The sequence below is a fragment of the Biomphalaria glabrata genome, chromosome 5 (genome assembly GCF_947242115.1).
Source record: "Biomphalaria glabrata chromosome 5, xgBioGlab47.1, whole genome shotgun sequence".
NCBI classification, from domain to species: domain Eukaryota; kingdom Metazoa; phylum Mollusca; class Gastropoda; family Planorbidae; genus Biomphalaria; species Biomphalaria glabrata.
In genome coordinates this window covers 12,811,410-12,832,832 of record NC_074715.1, presented here as the reverse complement: position 1 = coordinate 12,832,832, position 21,423 = coordinate 12,811,410, and the positions used below count along the sequence as shown (strand labels likewise).

Genomic DNA, 21,423 nt, shown 5'->3' with positions numbered 1-21,423 from the left:
TGATTCAGGCAACCCATTCCACTCTGTAATAGCATGTCTTATCAGTTGAAATAAGTCTGTCCCAGTAGAGTTGATAGTTCCGGCTATGAGAATATCCAATATTTAGTATTACTTGTCAAATAACATTTTTTGTTGTGAGTGCTACCGTAGAAAAAAAGCTGGTAATTAGGTATAAGAAGGGAAGGTAACTGTAAATACAATCTTAAGGAACATTTCGATAAAGAAAAAGGCTTCATTAAAATATTATCAAGAGTTATTGTTTTTTTTAAGAGTTACTTTTTATTTATCTTTTGGAGATAAAAGAGTTCATACTGCACTTTTTGGTACTTTGTAGAATGTAGAATACACCCTTTTTCTCCCAAAGTAAAAGCTTTAGATCGCTTCAATCATTGGGTCAAAATTTTAGATCACAACTGAATAGTCTCTATGTGCACACGGTACTTTTCCTTCATCTTCAGATTCGAACGTCACTGATTCAATGGATTAAAAAAATAAACAACAACAAAACAAAGCTTATATTAGATTTCTATGGCGTTCTCTATGTGCACACGGCACTTTTCCTTCATCTTCAGGCTTGAAGACAACCCCTAAATACTGGGCATCGAGGCGACTCTTGTGGCTTGGTTCTGAGAACCTAGAAATCACCTGCAAAGACAGCATCACAAACAATGAAATCAGAAACAGGATCACAATGCCGATTGGGCCCCGCGATGACCTGCTAACCACTGTCAAGAAACGCAAACTAAAACTTTATGGCCATATCACGAAGTCCTCAGGGCTCACATAGACAATCCTTCAGGGAACAGCACCAGGAAGAAGAAGAAAGGCAGATAGAGAACTCGATGAGAAGACAACATTAAAGAATGGGCGGGCCTGCGATTGAAAGAGGGATGAAGAAAGACTGTTGACAGATCATGTTTGGTGCCCCAACGGATTGTGGGGAGCGGAGTGACAGTAGTGCAATGGACTATGCAGTTATATCTTTGATCTACATATTTGCCATTTGTTGGAAACATGAAAAAAATTGTTGTATAATTGATATCTATATCATTATAAAGTTGTATATGAATGCATTCACTAGAGTTAGTTAGTTAGATGGTTAGTTTCTCATTCTTATCATGGCTTAATCTAGAACTTTGAGCTTGTTTGCAGTACCCAAGGCGAATGTATGACAGGGTGACACAGCGGTGTGGGCCTGTCCAATGAGATTGACATGAGATTCAATACGAGTGTCAGGCTTATCTTCTACGAGGTCATACCCCATGACTGGCATTCGGGCCTTTCTTATCAGATCCTTGCTAATAAAATAATAGAGCTACTTCTTTATATATATATATATATATATATATTTATATATTTATAAAAGAACCATGCGTAGTTAACCTTAGGACAGATTGTATGAAACTTTGACATACATTATGAAATATTAATGCATCTTTCATTTCTCCAAAACTTTTTTTTTTAATAGAACTTTGGTATTCTTTTTTTGCAAAGCGTATATTAATTCACTCTATCTGTCTGGTCAAAAGTTTGTACACGTTAGTTCGCCCACACCCGATCTCGGATCAAGCTGTTTAGTATCAGACAAAGGAAAGAAATTATACTTGACTGATATGGTGGCATAAGTTAAATTAATCCCCTTTATAATTTGCTTTAAAGTTTGAAAATAACAATAGATAACTATAAAACCTTCTATTTTCATAACACTTCTCTAGTACAGAGGTTAGCGTGTTGGTTTAAGGGGCTAGAGCTCTAGAGTGCGAATCCACGTCGTTCAACATTTTATATAGTAAAAAAAAAATAAATGCACTTAAAAAAAGCGTTCACGGAACTATTCACACATATACCACCCCTTCTTTCTCTTCCAACCCTTTCTTTGACAATACAAAATCTGTGCGATTAGAAATATGTAGCGATATTTTTTTACCAATCGTTTATGTTTAGCGCAATTTCATGCTTTTAGCGTTCTCACTACGCAATGATCCTATCATTTGTCTGGGCCAGTTGGAAATGGGTAGGGAGAGAAAGAACGGGGTATCTGGGTGATCGCTTTTTAAAGGTATTTAAAAAAAAAGGCGAACGACCTGAACTCGAACTTGTGGACTAAAGCCTTCTCAGGCTTCTCAAGCTAACGTGGTAACCACTCTGCTAGTGGAGAGTGTATGAACATGGAAGATTGTAGAGGGTTGTTTCTTTTCTGTTCAGTCAGACGACAAGCTAATATATAAGGGGACTTATACAGCTTATACATCCACTTCAGTCAAGTAGGCCTACTATTTCTTTCCCTCGTTTGAGATACCAAACAAAATAATTAATTACCAGTTGTTAATAAGCTAATTGGTTAATTTTTCTTAAATTGTGCAAAATTCTGCTTTATCTGAGATTGGGTGTCGTAGAAATAACGTGTACAATCTTTTGGCCAGACAGACATACAGACAGACAGAGTTGATATAAGCTTTATAAAAAAACTAGCTATGTGTTACCCGCACTTTCATTACCAACTCACACACAAAACTCACACAAGCACATAGGCGCTCACACAGAACACACACAAAAAAAACACACATAGTCACACATTCGCACTCACACACACTCACGAGCACACATTGGCACACACACACACACACATAAACCAGATTTATGAAATGCTGTACCGGATGACGCACACACTCACACACAAGAACGCCTACAGAAAAAGAAGACGAGCCTTGAATAATTGATGACAAGGGCCTTGATTAGGATGAAGGTGTATAAATGATTCCAACTTGCTAAGACTATCTCACAGGAACGCAAGTTGCCTGGAAAATACTTTTTTTTTTTCTTTTAAGCATGCAACTAACTAAACAACAAGTAAGAAAACTGGGACATTGAAAATGATGACCCAATACCAAAGCCTTCCAAATGTTAATTAGACTACCGAATTCAATGGATTAAAAACTACTTTAAAATGCTTTAAAAACAACAACAACAAAACCAAACTTATATTATATGTCTACAGTGTTCTTTTTGTGCACACAGCACTTTTCCTTCATCTTCAGGCTTGAAGACAAAGCATAACCGCATAATCACTGACATATTTCTCAATAACGCTATATGTATCTACCTTTTCCACACAAAACACAATTAATTAATTACCACTAGTCAATTAACTAATTGGTTATTTTTAAAAAAATTGATTAATGTTTTTTAGGGGCAATAATTAATTGTGCAAAGGTTCAACTTGATCCGATAATGGAATGTGGTGGAAATAACGTGTACAAGATTTATACCAGACAGACAGGCAGACAGACAGAGTGAGTTGATTTAAGCTTTGTAAAAAATTATGTATTGATACTCTGTAAAGAGTCATTACACTAGAGATCAACACAATTGTACTACTTAGGGTCAACTCTTGACATAGACACTAATGGTAGTTAACTGGACCACTTGTGTTTGAGTTATAGGCTTTTGTTTATACATTTGTTTGATTATTATTTACAAGGGCGTCTACCAACATCACAAAGACCGCCCTTGTAATCCTAATCTAAATATGATGTGTTTCCCTTTTAATTTGTGGATTCTTGGTTGGCCAAAGAACCCGAAAACACAGCTGTCTTCCATACTGAATGAGCCCAATAGGGATGGAACATATCGCAGACTGGAGTCAGATGGGTGCGGGAGTTTGCCTCATCCAATGAGGTCTTAAACTAGCTTTTTGTGAGGGTTTATTCCTGCTAGATCATACATAGGGCAGGGGCGGCTTTAGAAGTGCATTGGGCCTTGGGCGACTGTCATATCAGGGGCATGAATTTTTTATGATTGGCTGACGGACAAAAGATTCTCTTTATTGCGTGGCCCCCTTAAGGCGCGGGGCCTGAGGCAGTTCCCCGACTCGCTACCCCCCTAATGAGGCCAGTGCACAGAGCAGTGCGGATATTAATCTTTAGATTGTACAATCTGACTTGATCAAAATTATGTCCATTTATTCTTGATACCAATTTTTTTATGTTATCTCCCTTTCTATCGATATTAGCATTTGATGATTGTGGCGTTAAATGGGAGCAATGATGGCTGAATAAACAGCTAACAATTAGTCTTAGTTGTTGTAAGTGAGCATATTTAAACATGTGGTCACAACTTGATAGAAGGAAACATGGCGTTAAACTGACTAGAGTGACGTAGAGTTCCTAATGAAACAGACGATATGTAAAAGAGCATCTTAGTTATCTAATCAGGTCGACTAGGCAGCAGTAGCCAAGGCAATTTTTTTTAACGAGGGAACAAGGACTGAATGCCAGCCTTTCTTTTATTAATAAACTATATTTAAACAGTAGCGTCATTAGAATGGGTGTCATCCGGTTCGGCCCGCAACCCTTGTATTTAAACAGTATATTGATGTCATTTTAATAAAAGCATATACAATCATATAATTAAAAAAAAGAGATAGTATATGTATAAGTATACAAATAAACACTGGTCATATATATATAACAACTTTTTTATTATAATATACATAATATTTTAGTCTTTAATTGTATGTCCATGGCACTGTACATGGATTACAGAGATCACACTAACTTTAAGACTCAACATTAGAGTACAACCTGTGAGTTACAATATATCTGTGGTCTGTGTGGTATCTATCTTTTTATTTTTATATGCTACTTATATAAGAGATGTTAGTTTTTCTATATGGTCAACATTTAAATGATTATTTTGTTTATTTCTAAGCCTATATAGCTACAGTGCTACTAGATTCGTGTAATTCTTTTTTTATTCACCAAAAGAAATTAGACTTTTAATATTTAGATAAAAAATTGCGAGTGAAAAATATTTCCAGACAAAATTAATTAATTATTTACAGTTTGTCTCAACAAAAGCTTTAAAGAGTAAGCTACCTTATTAAATGGAGGGCGCTTTGGGTGTGTGCTAGAGCGTTGACATAATGGGTAAAGCACCGGGTTCAAAAACTCTCCCTGGAGATTCACGTTCCTTGGTCCATCAAGTTTTTTAAAAGTATATGTAACACTTGTTGAAAGGTATTAGGTCATTAGGATATAGGCCTATACATTATACTCTCTTGGACTCTTTAATTATGGAGACAAACTCAAACTAATCTCCAAGTACTGATCATTGTGTAACAGGTCAGGTGGTGCAATGTCCAGAATCTTACAACACTGAAACCCTCAAGATTTAATCAACCCCCCTCCCTTGATCCATTAAAAAAGACCCATGGAGCCCGTGGGAAGTAGACCTCTAGTGAGAACTCCAATGGATTGATTCGTATCTTTGACCTACTTTAAGCTAAGTCATGAGGTTATGGTCTTACAAAGACAACAATGGCTGTCTTCCTATGATTAGATGAAGATCTCGATCCAGGCCTAGATCTAGTACATCTCCATAAACAATCATATCAATTAGTGAATCATTGTAACATTTTTTTTAAATTACAGATTTATAAAATTTTAACATTTAAATAACGATGAAATCAATGAAGCCATACAATGTAAACAACACTACCACATGACATGGGAAAAATAAGGAACAACCCCATTGGCTAATATGAAACACAGTATTTGATAACATGTCTTTGATCGTCGATGCTATTTTGTTGGTGAATCTACGCGTCATTCAGCTATAACGAGCCGTCATCAGCAAAGATATGAAGTTATCAAAGTTTAGTTTATTAGTCTAACAACGTAAGTCTGTTCAGACAGATTTTACTACACAATTTCAAATGCTGGAGTTGTAAATGTTGAGTCTGTTGAAATTGTAAAATATTTTGGACTAGCATAACATAACTTACAAGAAAATCTACATAATGTGCACTTCTTTCGTTTCATCTCAATTATGTATTCTGATATTTTAAATTTTATCACAACAGAGCTTGAATCATCGGATCACAACAAATGCGAGTTTTGGACATTTCAGAGGCGGATCCAAAACAATTTCCCTCAAGTTCATATTTGAGGTTTCGGCGGCGATGGTGGGCCCGATCATGGAAATGAAACCTTGGCCTAGTCTTTGACTGCAGCAGAGATGAATAACTTTAAATCCAAACACAGATCAACTTGGATCATACCATAGTCAGAAATAGTCGTGGTATAAATTTACAGTGTTTGTTACCAAAATAACACCGTAACTTGCCATTTGGATATGGAATGGAGAATTCTTAACTTTATCCATAACACTTTGTGGAATATCCTTTTCATGCGAAAGATGCATTGATAAATATTATAAGAATATCCTGAAGTATCCGTTTCTTGGTCAAACAGTTACCAAGGTTTCAGTTTAAGAACAAAATACAAACAAATCCTAAATTAGAAATCAATTAAACACTTGTTATTTCCAATCCGTTGCCGGATAAGAGGCGCTCACTGTTTAACGCGTCGCGCGTGGAGCTGACGTTATTCCTGACGTCATCCACCACGATGATGTCATCTTCCGGCCGGACCTCGTCGTGCCGGAGAATGTCTGAGCACTGGCAGAAGCAGGCGCAGATGTAGGTCATCCTAGCGTACATCAGGCTCCGGAAGTAGGTGCCCCCGGCGTAAAAGAGGAAGATGTGCGCAATGCTGTTGATTATGAACAGGAAGTCACTAGCCAGGTAGAGGGCCTCTTTGGTGGACTGCGGCCAGTCCGGAGACTCCTGCATGGCCAGGAAGATGTTCATGGAAACCGGGTAGGTGATGGTAGATAGGATGACCATGACGATGACGTAGAGGGTGACCCGGCGCGTGCCGTACTCCATGGAGGCCGGGCAGGAACCCCGGCGGATGGTCCTCGTGCGAGGGATGCGCGTGACCTGCACCACGAGCAGGGCGCTGAGCGGGATGGTCCCCACCCACGGCAGCATCCCGATAGTGATGAAGCCCGGGTAGGAGAAGCCTCTCTCGTTCTGTTTGACATAAACGCAGAAGGTGGAACAGACGATAGAGGTCAAGGACAGGCACAGGAACTTAAGGCAGAAGACGAATGAGACCAGAATAGCGCAGGTCATGATGGTGAGAATCAATGTCTTTATCCTCCTCTTGGAGCATATTCGCCTGACCACCAGCGGTCTGACCACCGCGATGTATCGGACAATAGAAATAGCTAGCACCGTGAATACAGAGGTGCAGACAAAACTGTGGAAGGCCAAGATGGCGAGGTACATGGGCGCGTCGTAGCCCATCTGATAGAGGGAGCCGCTCCACGGGTAGAGGCTCAGGTTCTCTCTCAGATACCACCACTTGAAGTTCCGAAGGCAGTAGTACGTGAAACTGGTCAGCAGGCCCAAGTCCCACACGGCCAAGGAAGTCATCAAAGCCACGATCGGCGTCCTCCGTCTGCTGGCTGACCAAGCGAGGATAACTCCACCATTTCCCATGAGACCGAGTAAACACAGAGTTATCTGAGCCGTCCTAAACACAAGGTATCTGAAAAGACATAAAAGGGAAACAAATCAATTAAGTATAATTTATTCGGGCAAATTTCGCTAATTTAATCTGTGAGCTTATTGTTTCAAATTTCAATAAAACGTTCGATAACATTACTGGTAAGTTTAGTTTGAAGTATATTATACTAAATATTTAATATTTTACTAAACAGAATAAGGATATTACAATTTATCAGAGATTCGCAAACAAAGAGAGAGAGAGAGAGAGAGAGAGAGAGAGAGAGTAGAGAATTCAAAGCATAACAAGCAGGCATTATATGTAGGACACTACAGCCACATTAGCACACACGAGCTGATCAGTTCACTGACCTAAAACAACAAGGGAATTACACTGGTCAAATATGTACACCAAAGAGATAATACACCAGAAAGTAGAATACACATGTTTAAAGTAGAATATACACCATAGCAATAACTCATCAAAATGTAAAATATACTTCTTAAAGGTATGCACCAAAAAGGTAGAAAAACATCGTAAGAGTAGAATATACACCAAAAAACAAAAGTAGATTAAACACAAAAAAGGTAATATATAAACCAAAATCATTGAACAAAATGTAATCTGCTAAAATGTAAAGTTCATTTGTAGTGTTCAAGAGACACTTTGATATGAAAGTTTTTTGTGTGTGTGCTAGCGTAGAAATCATTTGCTCTTTTAAGGTATTGCTGATTATAAAAATCACTATATTATTCTAATCATCAAAATTGTAAATTATACACCAAAAAGGTAAATTATACACTAATAAGGTAGAATATATATAAAATGATAGATTATATACCAAAAAGGTAGATTATACACTAAAAAAGGTAGATTATACACTAAAAAGTAGATTATACACCAATAAGGTAGATTATACACTAAAAAGGTAGATTATACATAAAAAAAGTAGATTAAACATAAAAAGGTAGATTATACATCATCCTCATCTTAAAAGTAAAATACACACCAAAACGTAGATATTGCATTAAAATGGTAGAATATACACCAAGAAAAGTAGATTATACATAATACATCACCACCATATTGGTAGAATACATACCAAGAAAACGTAGATAATGCACTAAAATATAGAATATACTTAAAAAGGTAGAAAATACACCAAAATGGTAAGTTATACACCAAAAAAAAAGGTAGATTATACATCACCTTGATCGTTTCATTTCGTACTGGACGCTAGAAACATTGGCCGGAGTTGTCGGAGTGAAGTTGTAGTTGGTAGTACAGGCCACGTGACCGTTCTCATCCACACTGACCATGGAGATGACCAACAGGACAGAGGAGTTCAAAGCTCTCACTTGGCCAACCATTATCGCACCCTGAATCCGACTTACTCCGCTTTGGTCGTATGGGTACAGATGGTCGAATGCTGGCTTTGAAAGGCCCGAGCAGACGATATTAGGGACAGGCCTCCCATCGTTTCAGTGACCTTGGTTTCAAGGACGACCTCCATAGTGATCTAGCGTTGTCTAAAGCTAGGGATTGTTTTCTACGTACATTTCGTCATCTGGTCTCCTCACCTACTTCCTGGTCTATTTAATGCGTCTTTGACTATGAAGAGTTTAGCTTCTATTTCCTGTTGTGAAACTATCCTGAAAAAAAAAGGGGAATAAATGCGTTGAACCAATCGTGTAAATGACATTACAACAATTACCTCCCTTCCTTCTTGTCTTGACAAGGGCAGACAAAAAAAATAAAATGGTTTTGATGAATAAACATTATATCACCATACGATGTCTGGAGACCGACATCTAAAATTTAATTAGGTCTCTTGGTTGGCTAACTAAATCAATAAGTAAGCGAATGATACAAGAAATTTGATAATATCAATAAGAATGCTAAAAAAGATAAAATAAACACGGTTGGAGAATTAAACAAAAATGAGGTTTACTTTTATATGTGCCAAGGAAGAAATGAAAAGGTTATCTAGTATAGTCCAATGCACCCTTAATACAGCAACATGAGTGTTCTGTACTTTTAATATTTCTTACAAAAATACGAGAATATTATATTATAATTTATAGACATTCTTAGTTCTCCTTTCAGATATTGCGATTTATAGGGCAGATCATGTAAAGGTCATCTGTTTCTGTGGCCCACGGTTTACGAGGGTGTCATGTGGCCAGCACAACAACCGACAGCCTTAACTTTTCCCCAATTAATGTCATGAATCCATTAGAGCTGGGTGGACTCAGAGGTGTCCAAATATCCCTAAGATTAAAAAAAAAATCCCATTCTTCACCAGGATTCGAACCTGGGACCTCTTTACTTATCAGACTCCGCGCCTTCATATACATTCGTATTAATGCGATAAAGGTTTTTATTGTCAGAGATTTTAAATGTATTTATTTTTTTTTTAGGCCAGCCCTTCAATGCTAAAATATTTGAAATAATTATAAAAAATAATTCAAAAAAGCAACATTTTATTTAAGGTCATATTCACCTTCTAAAAAACAATAAATAATGTTTATTATAGAAATAAATTAAACATAATCTTAGTGCCAACCACAAAAGACAAACCCACACACCAATGTACCTAGATCTTATTCAAATGTAAGTTCGATTGGCCGAGAGCTCCCATGGTGATACCAATGAAACCACGACTCCCGCATATGATAACGGCCGCGCATGCCCATTTCCTCACCATTTCCCATCAGTAGCTCATGAAGAATAAACCCTGATCTGGTTGGCATCCCAAACAAAAGTTCCTGAGCACTGACGAACTTATTCTGTGTTTATAGCTATAATGTTTTTTGTTTGGTGTAATGCACAAATTGTAAGACAAATTTCCATACCGACAATAAAGATTATTATTATTATTATGTTAGAAATGAACAAGTAGTCATTCTCTGGCACTGCCAGGGTCGAGTTTCGCCAAAGAGAAACAAAATTCATTATTATTATTATTATTATTAAAGCCGAAAGAGAAAACGAAAAAAAAAAAGGGGGGGGGGGTAAAAGAACTGGACCAGTCACTCCGAACTAAACTGGTACATTTGCAGACGGCAACAGACCTCATCAGACAGAGGGGGCGGTGAAGAACCTCTATTCAATTCTGGCTTTCATCAAAAATCTATGTGTTCGTCTGCCAAGCCTCAATCGAGGCTTTGCATTGAAATCCTTATTGGACTTAGGTGACTAAGTTCATGGTCAGAACGTTTGGTTTAAATTCGTCTGAACCGGATGTAGATGTGGTCGTGTTTTCAATGTGTGGGTGCTTCTGAGGATTTCTCTAGTGCCCCAAAGTGACCTCCTTTCTTCCCTTTTGAAGATATTCGAACTGAAGATTGGAATTCTATAAGTGGGCTTTTTTTTTTTAAACGAGAAATCAATAACTGAGTTCGACAAACTTGTGTTTTTCTACTCAGATTTAAATGATCAAGACCTAGAACGATAGAGCGCTGTTGGTGGGTTAAATGTGTATAAACTATTAAAGCTAAGTACTATCTGAGAATAATGATCTTACTTGCGAGGCTTTTGACTGCAAATGTGAGGACCTTAACTTTACTAGTGAGGATGAAGACAAAAATATTTAATTAAGGAGGGAGAAAGAGAGAGAGAGAGAGAGAGAGAGAGAGAGATAAAGAGAGAGAGAGAAAGAGAGAGAGAGAGAGAGAGATAAAGAGATAGAGATAGAGAGAGAGAGGACCAAACGTGATATTTACGTAAGGTGCATTGATATGTTTGTCTTTGCATGCTAATATTTTTCTGAGATATGCCATGCTCTGAAGTAAATCTACAAAAAAACAAGATTACAAAGAGAGTTTGTGTAGAAACATAAACTCAAAAGCAGCCCCCCATGTGGCCCGCGCTGGAAAGTAAAACGAAAATCTCAATATTTTCAACAGGAATATCAAAAGCAACGAACCACAAACTATCAACATCTACAAAACTACTTCAGTCCACATAAATTAAACATGTGCAGGTCATATATGTTACTGATATTATTGTTTTGTTAGCCTTCTACTGGGCGTGATCCTGCACGTTGTGGAGATTAAACATAAATGTTGTTATTATTATTTATTTATTTTTTACCAAAACAAAAAAACAAAAAAACAAAACGCATTGCTCATGTAAGTTTAAAGAGAATATTTTAAAAAAATAAATATAAGGTAGATGTTGCATCAGAACTTTGCAAGCGACAAAATATCATGAACTCGGATTTATTTTTCATTATCTTTTCTAGCTTTTTTGAGAACTAAACCTATAAAAAAATGCGGACAGACCACACACAATTAATCGAGACTATTCTCTTATCTGTTAAAAACGAAGTTGATCATTGGCTGACCAATGTAAAGGCATAGCCTCATAAGTGTGGTTATTTAGACAGTTCTTAGTTTAAGCAACGTGCATCAAACGTGCAATAAAGAAAATTGGAAAGAAAAGCATTTTGGATATGGTATAGACTAGGGGTGGGCAACCTTTTTTTTGTATCGAGGGCCACATAAAAAAATAAATAGGAATGGGGGGCCGCATATACTTACAACTTAAAAAATACGCTAGCTAACTGTGTATAATGTCTTTTAATTCATATTTATACTCTATTATAAAATTATAATTCAATTTTCATTTTTTCACACTGACAATTGAGGAATTACAACAAGAGTTAACAATTTCTGAAACCAATTTTACAGTTTAAAGAGTCAATGGCTATTGTCTTTTTACATCTCAACATTTAGAGTTATGCCAAATGTGAAGTATCTTAACTGTTCACACTCGTGCATAATGTTCCGAAACTTGCTAGTTATTATCCTTGTGACTTCTGTCAAATAACAGTCAGTCACAAACGACATGTGATTACACTTGTTTAGTTTCCACACACACACACACACACACACAAATGTTTGTTCACAAATGTATGTTTACCCAAAAGAATTTGAAAGTTCAGCAGCAAATTTCAATTCAAGGTTCCCCCGCTGCGGGGAAGAAGAGGAAACCGTGTCTCATACATTGCTTCACTGCCCCAGACTTGCTGATCTCCGTCTCGACAGGTCTGGGAAACCAAAAATTCTCGACCTGTATCGTGACGTGTATGCGCTAAGCAAGACAGCTGGGTTTCTGTCCAGGGCTTTTGCAAGAGAGGATTTAAGCCTCTCAAGCCTCACTCAAATGGAGTTTGATGATGATGATGAAATAAGTCTTGTACTTTTAACCATTTCAACTTTCAGCCAAGGAAAATTGCTTGCCTTGAGAAATGGGAAAGCTTTGTTTGAAAAGATTGAACATGCACTTACATTTCATATAGAAAGCGACTCATTGCAATGGCTGTCATGAGAGACTTGAAATTTATCTTCCACACTTGATTAGAAATATTAGTAACAAAATCACAGCCATTGTCTTTGTAGGAACATGACTATTTCTTCCTTGAGATTTTATATTCCTCTCATTGACTTGACAAGGCTAAGCCAGCGGATCCATCGGAATACAATGTTTCGAAATATTTAAGTACTTTTCGACATTTCGTGTAGATTGTCTACAATATATAAATATTTTATGCAGCTTTGTGCAAACTTTCCTGTTTAGAGTTTATGGTTGGGATATTCTTTACAAGAAACAAACAAGCTGTTGTTTTTTTTCAGTCAAAAGTTGAGCTTCATCAGTTGTTAGACTCTTCATCTTGTTCCAAGCTTACTTCTGTAGGTGTCCGCGGGCCAGAAAAAAACAAAAACTACGGCGGGCCGCATGTGGCCGGCGTTTCGTAATTGGCCCAACCCTGGTGTAGACTAAGTACTATTATTGAGAGTATGTTACCAAGGCTGTAATCCCTTTATAAATAAATAAATATATATATATATATGTATGTATATAAGAAATGTGGCCCTTCAGTTAAATATATATATAAAGTTAAAGAATAATTCACATTTAGTTATCATGTAATTAACATCTGTTGAACATAATACGTAAGTCTTGCTAACATGTATCTTACATTCATACAAACAAAAATCTTCATTTCAAATAAAACTTACGTCTAAATCCAATATTTCACGTCCAGCAAAAGAATTACTTCCCCTTTCTGTAAAAAAAATGTGTATTTCGTGATCGTTTATTTCCCCTGTCACTGAGATTGAAACCCATTTGTTCTCGCTCTGTGGCGTGTGATGTTGCTTTTTGCCACCGTTTCATTTCAGGTCAAGAGGTCAGCTTGAAGGACACACGAGATATGTTATTAATTTTTTTTTTTAAAAACATTAGTTTTGTGCCACAGGGGGAGAATGCGGGAGGTAATTACATTTCTTGGACAGACAACCAATTAGCAGGACTGGAATACGTTATGATGCTCTAAGCAGGGGGTTGTGTGGGGTATGTGTGGGGAATGGACACTGGACTTGTGAATAAATGACACGTTGAATTATGGGTGAATGGCATGTGGGCATCATAGATGTCTGACTGGTCGTGTGGTATGCGCTCTGGACTGACTTTCGGTGGTCTCGCCTCAATGGTCCTGGATTCAAACCCTAACCCACTGTTATCCTCCGTCCTCCGGCGGGAGGTTTGGATGAGAGTATCTTAAAATCTAAAGAAATATCCGATACAAGTAAAATAGTTACATCAGTTTTTTACAATGGTAAAATGGTCAACGAGATCTTATCCTCTAAATTACAGAGAAGATAACTGCGTCTTTCCCATTGTTATGTTAATCAGTGACTTAAAGTTTGCCATGTTGTTAGTTTTCCTGGCTGATTCAGGCAACCTATTCCATGCTCTAATAGCTTAAGGAAAATGGAGTATTTGTACAAATAAAATTGTCCTATCTTATGGAATAAGAAATGTGCATTTAGTATATTTAGACCTACAAAATGTGTAAATCGTATTAACAGGCTTTGTAAAGGACATTCACAGGCTTTCTGAATGATAAGTACATGCTTTGTAAATGATAAGTACAAAGTTTGTGAATGATAAGTACAGGCTTTGTGAATGATAATTGCAGGCTTCGTGAATGATAATTACAGGCTTTGTGAATCATAATCATAGGCTTTGTTAATGATAAGTACATTAGTACATGCATTGTGAATGATAGGTACATGGTTTGTGAATGATAAGTACAGGGTTTAGAATGATAAGCACCGTAAGCGTAAGCGCAAACTTATTATACCAGCAAGTTACAAATTAGGCACTCTTTGAATTCTGTAGAATCTGTTTTGAACGCTATTACAAGACTAACTACTTCGTTCGATGATTCTAATCTCTATATCATCACCTCAGTCATCGGCCTGCTCATATGTTACATCCAGTCCAAGTTTATAATGCACATGAGACTGTTACATCCAGTCCAAGTTTATAATGCACATGAGACTGTTACATCCAGTCCAAGTTTATAATGCACATGAGACTGTTACATCCAGTCCAAGTTTATAATGCACATGAGACTGTTACATCCAGTCCAAGTTTATAATGCACATGAGACTGTTACATCCAGTCCAAGTTTATAATGCACACGAGACTGTTACATCCAGTCCAAGTTTATAATGCACATGAGACTGAACGAGTCAGTTTCAGTGAAAGTGGAATTAAAGAATACGCCTACTGTATATGATACTTCTGTATTCGATACTACTGTAAATGATACTACTGTAAATGATACTACTGTAAACGATACTACTGTATACTAAACTACACTTTGAGCTCGGTAAATTAATTATTGATTTATAAGTTCTATGTCCCGTTAAAATTTCATCCGAGTCTATTCACACTAGAGCTAAGTTCGTAAAAATGACTTAAGGTCACCAAAAGTACAGTATAAGGGTATGGGCGAATCCATTAGTGCGGAAAATGTATTAGTCCTATTACACAGTAAAAAAATGTAAAAGATCTTTTGTAAAATGTAAGGCTAGGAGCAATCACGATAATGCCATTCGGGTGCCGGCCCTCTGGGCTTTAGCCCGAAAGCCAGTCCGCCCCTGCCCCTAAACTTGTCGCTTCAGGCAGTTGAGACTCTTTACAGAAATTAAAGCAAATTATTTGAAAGAGGATAAACAAACCTCTGCTGCCTGGAGGTCTCAGGAGTCAACCTCGAGGACAAATCAAGAGTGGAGCCCGTTCAAAGTTTGAGACATCAACTACGCTGTATTTCATCCCACAACTGGTGCCGGACGTAGTGTGCAACATTCTTTAGGATCAGATCAGCAATCGAAATGCAGGGAGCATTCACTCTAGAATGGAAATAATTTTATAACATGAAAAATAACAAGAAAAAATTAAAAAAAGAGCCTAGCCATCTATCTATCTGGAGGCACGGTGATGGAGTGGTTTAGCGCTCGGCTCTAACGAACCTCGGTCCTGGGCTCGAATCTCGTTGAAGACTGGGATTTTGAATTTCGGGATTTTTTTATTTTTTTTTTTTTGGGGGGGGGGGGGCTTTGAGTCCTCACAACTCTAATGAGTACCTGCATTTAGTTGGGGGAAATAGAGGTGTTTGGTTGCTGTATTGACCCCATGACACCTTCGTTAACCGTTGGCCCCCAAAAATGATGTCCTAAACATTATCAGCCTTATAGATCGCATGCTATGAAAGGGAAACTTGACCTACCCATGAAGCAAGATGGCTTGATAATAAAGTCAGACATAGATTCTAGAAGGAGAATGAAAAAGGCGCCTCTCAGTGCTGTGGTGTTGTGTTGTCATTGAATTCAAGACATGGATGGTGCTTGTGTTGGCCCAATTTCTATTATACACAGGCCTCTAAGTTTATTTTGATTGATCTAAGTTTATCTAGACAAATACTAAAAGCCGTGGGTCGGTCTCTCTTTAGCAAGAGTTTTAAAAGCGGTGGTTGGGGGAAAAATAGACGGAGAGACTTGTGAAGAGAGAGAGAGAGAGATAGAGACAGAGAGAGACAGAGAGAAATAACAGAAAGAAAGAGAGGGAAAGATAGAAGAGAAATATCGACAATGAGAGTAAGAGAGGGTGGGAGACAGACTGAGCCAGATAGAGACAGAGAGACAGAGACAGAGAGACAGAGACAGAGAGACAGAGACAGAGAGACAGAGAGACAGAGACAGAGAGACAGAGACAGAGACAGAGAGACAGAGAGACAGAGAGACAGAGACAGAGAGACAGAGACAGAGAGACAGAGACAGAGAGACAGAGACAGAGAGACAGAGACAGGGAGAGTGACAGAGGCAAAGAGAAACAAATAAGAAAAAAAAAGATAAACATTGAGTAGTTGTTCCGAAAAGAATAAAAAAAGCAGAAAGATGAACACAAAAGTTCATGAATCCAAGAGCTATATCCTTCCCTACGAGTATAAATAGCTATGCAAATAGACGCCTTTACAAAACGTACGTGATGCCAAGTCAACAAATCTACGCTACGCCCATGTATCTATTGACAAAATAAATTGGTCTACAATGATAAAATAAATATAAAAAAAAAGAATAAAAGAATCCATTAATATAAAAACATTCAACATGCATTAACAAAATACATACATCATAAAACATCCTTGCGTGGAGACTCTAAGTCTTATCCTAGCCCCAAAAAAACAACGAACAAGCACTCTGCGAGTCTGTCTTATTCTGGTACCCAGTTGTCTTATTGATTTTGATATAGACATCTATTTCTAAACACAGACACTACAATACATGCTACGCAATCCTTAATAGAAACTTAATACATATATTTTATTTAAAGACGACATTTATTTAGTTCAATGGCTGTGTTTTTTTTTTTGTTGAAATACAGTGAAATAAGGTATTCCATTTCTATTTAGTAAGAAAGAAATTAACATCTATAATATAAGGGATATTTTGTAAAGCTATAAATATATCATGACAGTGGATTTACATAAGACGTTTTGGGCGTGGAAAATTTTTGAAGAATTGTATGGCTTTGCTGGCAGAGTCAGTATCCTTTTTCATGTCGGAGATTTAGAAAAGAGGGATGCCTGGTCGTGTGAAATGTTCTCTAGACAGTCGTCTCAATGGTCTCTGGTTCAAATCCTATCCGCTGCCATCCTTCACTATCCTGATGGAGGTCAGCGCTTTATTTCTAAAGCAACGGATGAAACTTTTAAAGCAAAACAAAAGTTGAGAGAAAAAAAAAGAGAAACAAATAGAGAGAAAGAGAAAAGAAAGAGGAGACACTGAGACACAGAAAATACAGGGAGAAAAGAAAGACAGAAAAGATATATATATTAGATAATATTATATAAAGACGATACAGAGAGAGAGAGAGAGAGAGAGAGAGAGAGAATAGAAATAGTCAGGAATAAGTAGAGAAAGAGAAGAAAGAGACAAGACACTTAGAGATTTCTGAGAAAAAGTTTAAAAAAAAAAAGAGAAGATAAGAAAGAGACTAGGAATACGTAGGACGTTATTGTCTTCTTTTTTTGAAGTAACGTCTGTATTGTATAAGATAGGATAAGAGAAGAGAAGAGAAAGCCTAAAATAGAGAGTCAGAGAGAACGAGAGAAGAATGAGACAAGAGTCATAGAAGACAGAAGGAAATAAAAAAACTAGAGTGAGAGAGAGAGACAAAGTAGCATCCAGGGGATAAAAAGATAAAAGAGATAACAAGTGAACTAGAGAAACAGAATATAGAGAACATAAATCGACCACCGGCAAACAAAGGATTTGTCTGCGCGCCGGTGTGGCAAATCTTTGTAGGGCACAGCTAGGACGGTTTATCCATATGAGATACTGCATTCCTCCTTAATCTTGGGTCAATAATGTAATCTTAGTAAACAGTTGATATGTAGCACTTTTATTTAGCCCTTGCACAATTCTTAATCGTAGTAGATGGTTGAGCTACTGCACTTCACACCAACAAAATATTCCCCTTTCACACCCTGCGATCTATGGGGCAGATGATGTAAAGGTCATCTGTTTCTGTGGCCCACGGTTAACGAGTGTGTCATGTGGCCAGCACAACGACCAATTAGAGCTGGGTGGACTCAGAGGCGTCCTAACATCCCGAAATTCAAATTTCCCAGTCTTCATCAGGATTCGAACCCGGAACCCTCGGTTCGGAAGCCAAGCGATTTACCGCTCAGCCAGCGCGCCTCCACAACAACCCAAAGAATATCTTAAAACCCAGAGGTGTTTCCAACCTGTTTAATGCGTTTCTTCATTTGTATCGTCTCCTCCTTCCATTGAAGTCTGAATTCGCCTTTGCCATCATGTAGGCTACAATTTTCATCTCGAACTAACGCTATTCAACAAGCATTTGAATTATTTCAAATTTTATATTTTTTAAAGCTGCTTTCATCTTGTTGACGTGAGACTAGAAAACTAATTCCTTAACGGAGATTTTCATCTGTAGAGGATAACTCTAAATAGCTAGCTAACTGGTGTGTCCGGTGCATAGAAAACAGGAAATGTGGATGAGCTAATTTAACTTGTTTACTTTTTAGCACTGTAAAATCAAATTTGTAACTACTTTGATTTGTAGCACGAAACAAACCTTTTATTATTTACTTAGCAACGGTATTCTCTTTATGTAGGTTCCTGGGCGTTGCGTACAATCGAATATAGACTAAATCGTGTAAAATCCCATTGTCGATAATTTGGTTTAGTTTAAATTTTATTCAACCAGTTTCGTTTTTTTTATTTCCGGTTTGTCTATTTCCGGTTTCGTTCCCGACTTCCTCCATTCAACAATATGAGCATCCAGCTCATTAAATATGATTTTTTTTTCACGTTTAATGCCTTTACTTTTCACTCTTGCCTGCGGACACTGGAGTGACAATGACGTCTGCCCAACTTTTAAGGTCTTCTGCTGAAATCCACAGCTTTTTAAAGATTTCAGGGCCTGATAGAAATGCCATACACACACACATATACAAAACTGATTAAAAAAAAGTGTCCTACATAGACAGGGGAAAAAAAGTTAAAGATCAATGCACACGAGTGGCTGCCCCTGTAACCTCTTTATAGATAGAGTCACTGGTACAAAGTCTGGGTCCTGTGTTGAGCATTCGAGAGGAGAAACTGTAAGAGGGGGTGGGAGGGAGGTGATGATGAATATTTTATCTGCAATTAAATGAAACACACGTAGGCAAAGAGGTTAGAGATATGGACAGTCAGGTCAGAAAAGAGAGACAGAAAAAAGCAACATAAAGAAAGTAAGAGCGAGAGAGAAAGAGAGAGAGTCACAGAAAGACAAGATACATGTGAGAGACACTTGGTTATATTCTGAAAATCCCCCCCCCCTTTTTTTTTTTTTTTGGTTTATAAAGTGTGTGTGTGTGTGTGTGTGTGTTGCCATGGTTACGGTTGGTTGGTTGCTATGCAGTGTGAATAAGTGATAAGTGGCCAAGTCGTAAGCTGTCTTGGGTACGCCAGACAACTCCAAGAAGCCAAAGTGCAAAGACGTGGTAGTATTAAGAGCTAGATTTGTTTAAAATACACATTTATGTTTGTCTATATTGTAATAAAAGTTATTTTTTAGTTCTGCTCACAAGGACGTTAGTCAAGCTAGTACACAGTTTAAAAGTTTAAATATAATACGCCTACAACGGTTTTTGTTGTCTGCTAGACGTCTGGTGCTATAAGTCAACGTCCTGGCAACAACAAAACCCATTCATTCCGAGGTGTTTGAGATTCAGGAGTGTTTCTGTCCGTATCCCCCCCCCTTTCTGTTCACTAAGTTTCTGTATGTAAGTGAAAAATTAAAAGTGAAGTTCCACTTTCAGACCCTGAGATCAATAGGTAGATGATGTAAAGGTCATCTGATTCGATGGTTAACGAGGGTGTCATGTGGCCAGCACTACGACCAACCGCATATACTTTCCCCAACTAAAGTTAGGTTCCCATTCGAGTTAGGGGAACTCTGTGGCGTCTTGAAAATCACGGAATTAAAAATCCCGGTCTTCACCGAGATTGAATCCAGGGACTTCAAGCCAAGCGCTTACCATCAGCTATAACGCCAGAGTTTATATAATAATAATAATAATAAGAAGAAGAAGAAGAAAAACTGAGAAAAACAACGAAAATATGGGAACCTAGGCTTGGAGATAAAGCGTTTATGGAAGTTATCTAAAACAACACTATACCTCATTGTTATATCAACCGAGGGGATAATAACAACTGACCTCACAGATACCTTCAAGGCTCTTAGCATTCCTAGGAAGATTCTCGTTGCCTGTCAGAGGGCGGTACTGCTGCAGACCTGCCACATCACCAGAAAATTCCTCAGTGGAAACTGTTAAAGGGACTACGATGAATTTTGCTACTATTTAACGCAACTCGACCCTGGCAACGCCAGAGAATGAATACTCGTTCGTTTCTAAAATAATAATAATAATAATAATAATTAATAATAATAATAAGGCTAAGAGATTAATTAGGAATCGGTGTTTCCCGTGGATATGCAGCCCCAGCTTCGACCTACTTATTTTGCCACATCCAGCGCAGATAGGTTTCAATATGTCTACTGTTGAAAATACATTAATTTTTGAGTAGTTCAAAGTAGGAGAAATAAAATGACATCAATTGCGATGGTTGAACTCTGACCTCTTTAGCCGAATAAGATGCTGCCAAAGGTCATTTCTCGAGACGTGTAACATGTCACAGATTTGACCTTTGACCTATGTTTTTATATTTTAAATCAATTCCCTTTGAAAGTTGATACTTGAATGTTTATTTTAAAAAGTCAAGTTCTTGTGTCCTTACAAAATGGAAGCATTGCATAATCATCTAACGCGAGTCTCATAACTATATGCGCCTTTTAAGGCAGACAATCGAAGGGAAAAAGCTGCTATTGGTTTCGGTTGGTCCGTCTGTCTGTCACGTTTAAATCTCAAAGCAATCAAACTTTAAATGAACATTTTGCATTTAGGGAGTTAAGTTTATGGTTCTTGACAGTGGCAGTTTATAAGTTCATATCTACTGATAATTGTGATAAAAATGTCGATTTATGCTTGTATTACTTAACTAAACTCAATCACAATGCCATAGGGCAATGACAATGACTCAAGACAATGACTCAATGACTCAATCACAATGCCATAGGGCAATGACAATGACTCAAGACAATGACTCAATGACTCAATCACAATGCCATAGGACAA

The 21,423-nt window shown here is 37.5% G+C and overlaps 1 protein-coding gene across 2 annotated transcripts in view; it reads right to left on the bottom strand.

The window, feature by feature from the left end:
• Positions 1–4,506: 4,506 nt before the first annotated feature.
• Positions 4,507–21,423, bottom strand: part of LOC106062083 (uncharacterized) — a 76,553-nt gene continuing 59,636 nt past the window's right edge. Inside the window, exons 2-4 of one of the 2 annotated variants that reach the window (XM_056031202.1) lie at positions 15,395–15,565; positions 8,565–9,007; positions 4,507–7,397 (exon numbers count right to left, since the gene is read on the bottom strand). In XM_056031202.1, the coding sequence (XP_055887177.1) occupies positions 6,311–7,397; positions 8,565–8,725 (1,248 nt within the window). In that variant the 5' untranslated portion in view covers positions 8,726–9,007; positions 15,395–15,565 and the 3' untranslated portion in view covers positions 4,507–6,310. The remainder of the gene's footprint in view (positions 7,398–8,564; positions 9,008–15,394; positions 15,566–21,423) is intronic. The other variant, XM_056031203.1, reaches the window with a different exon arrangement.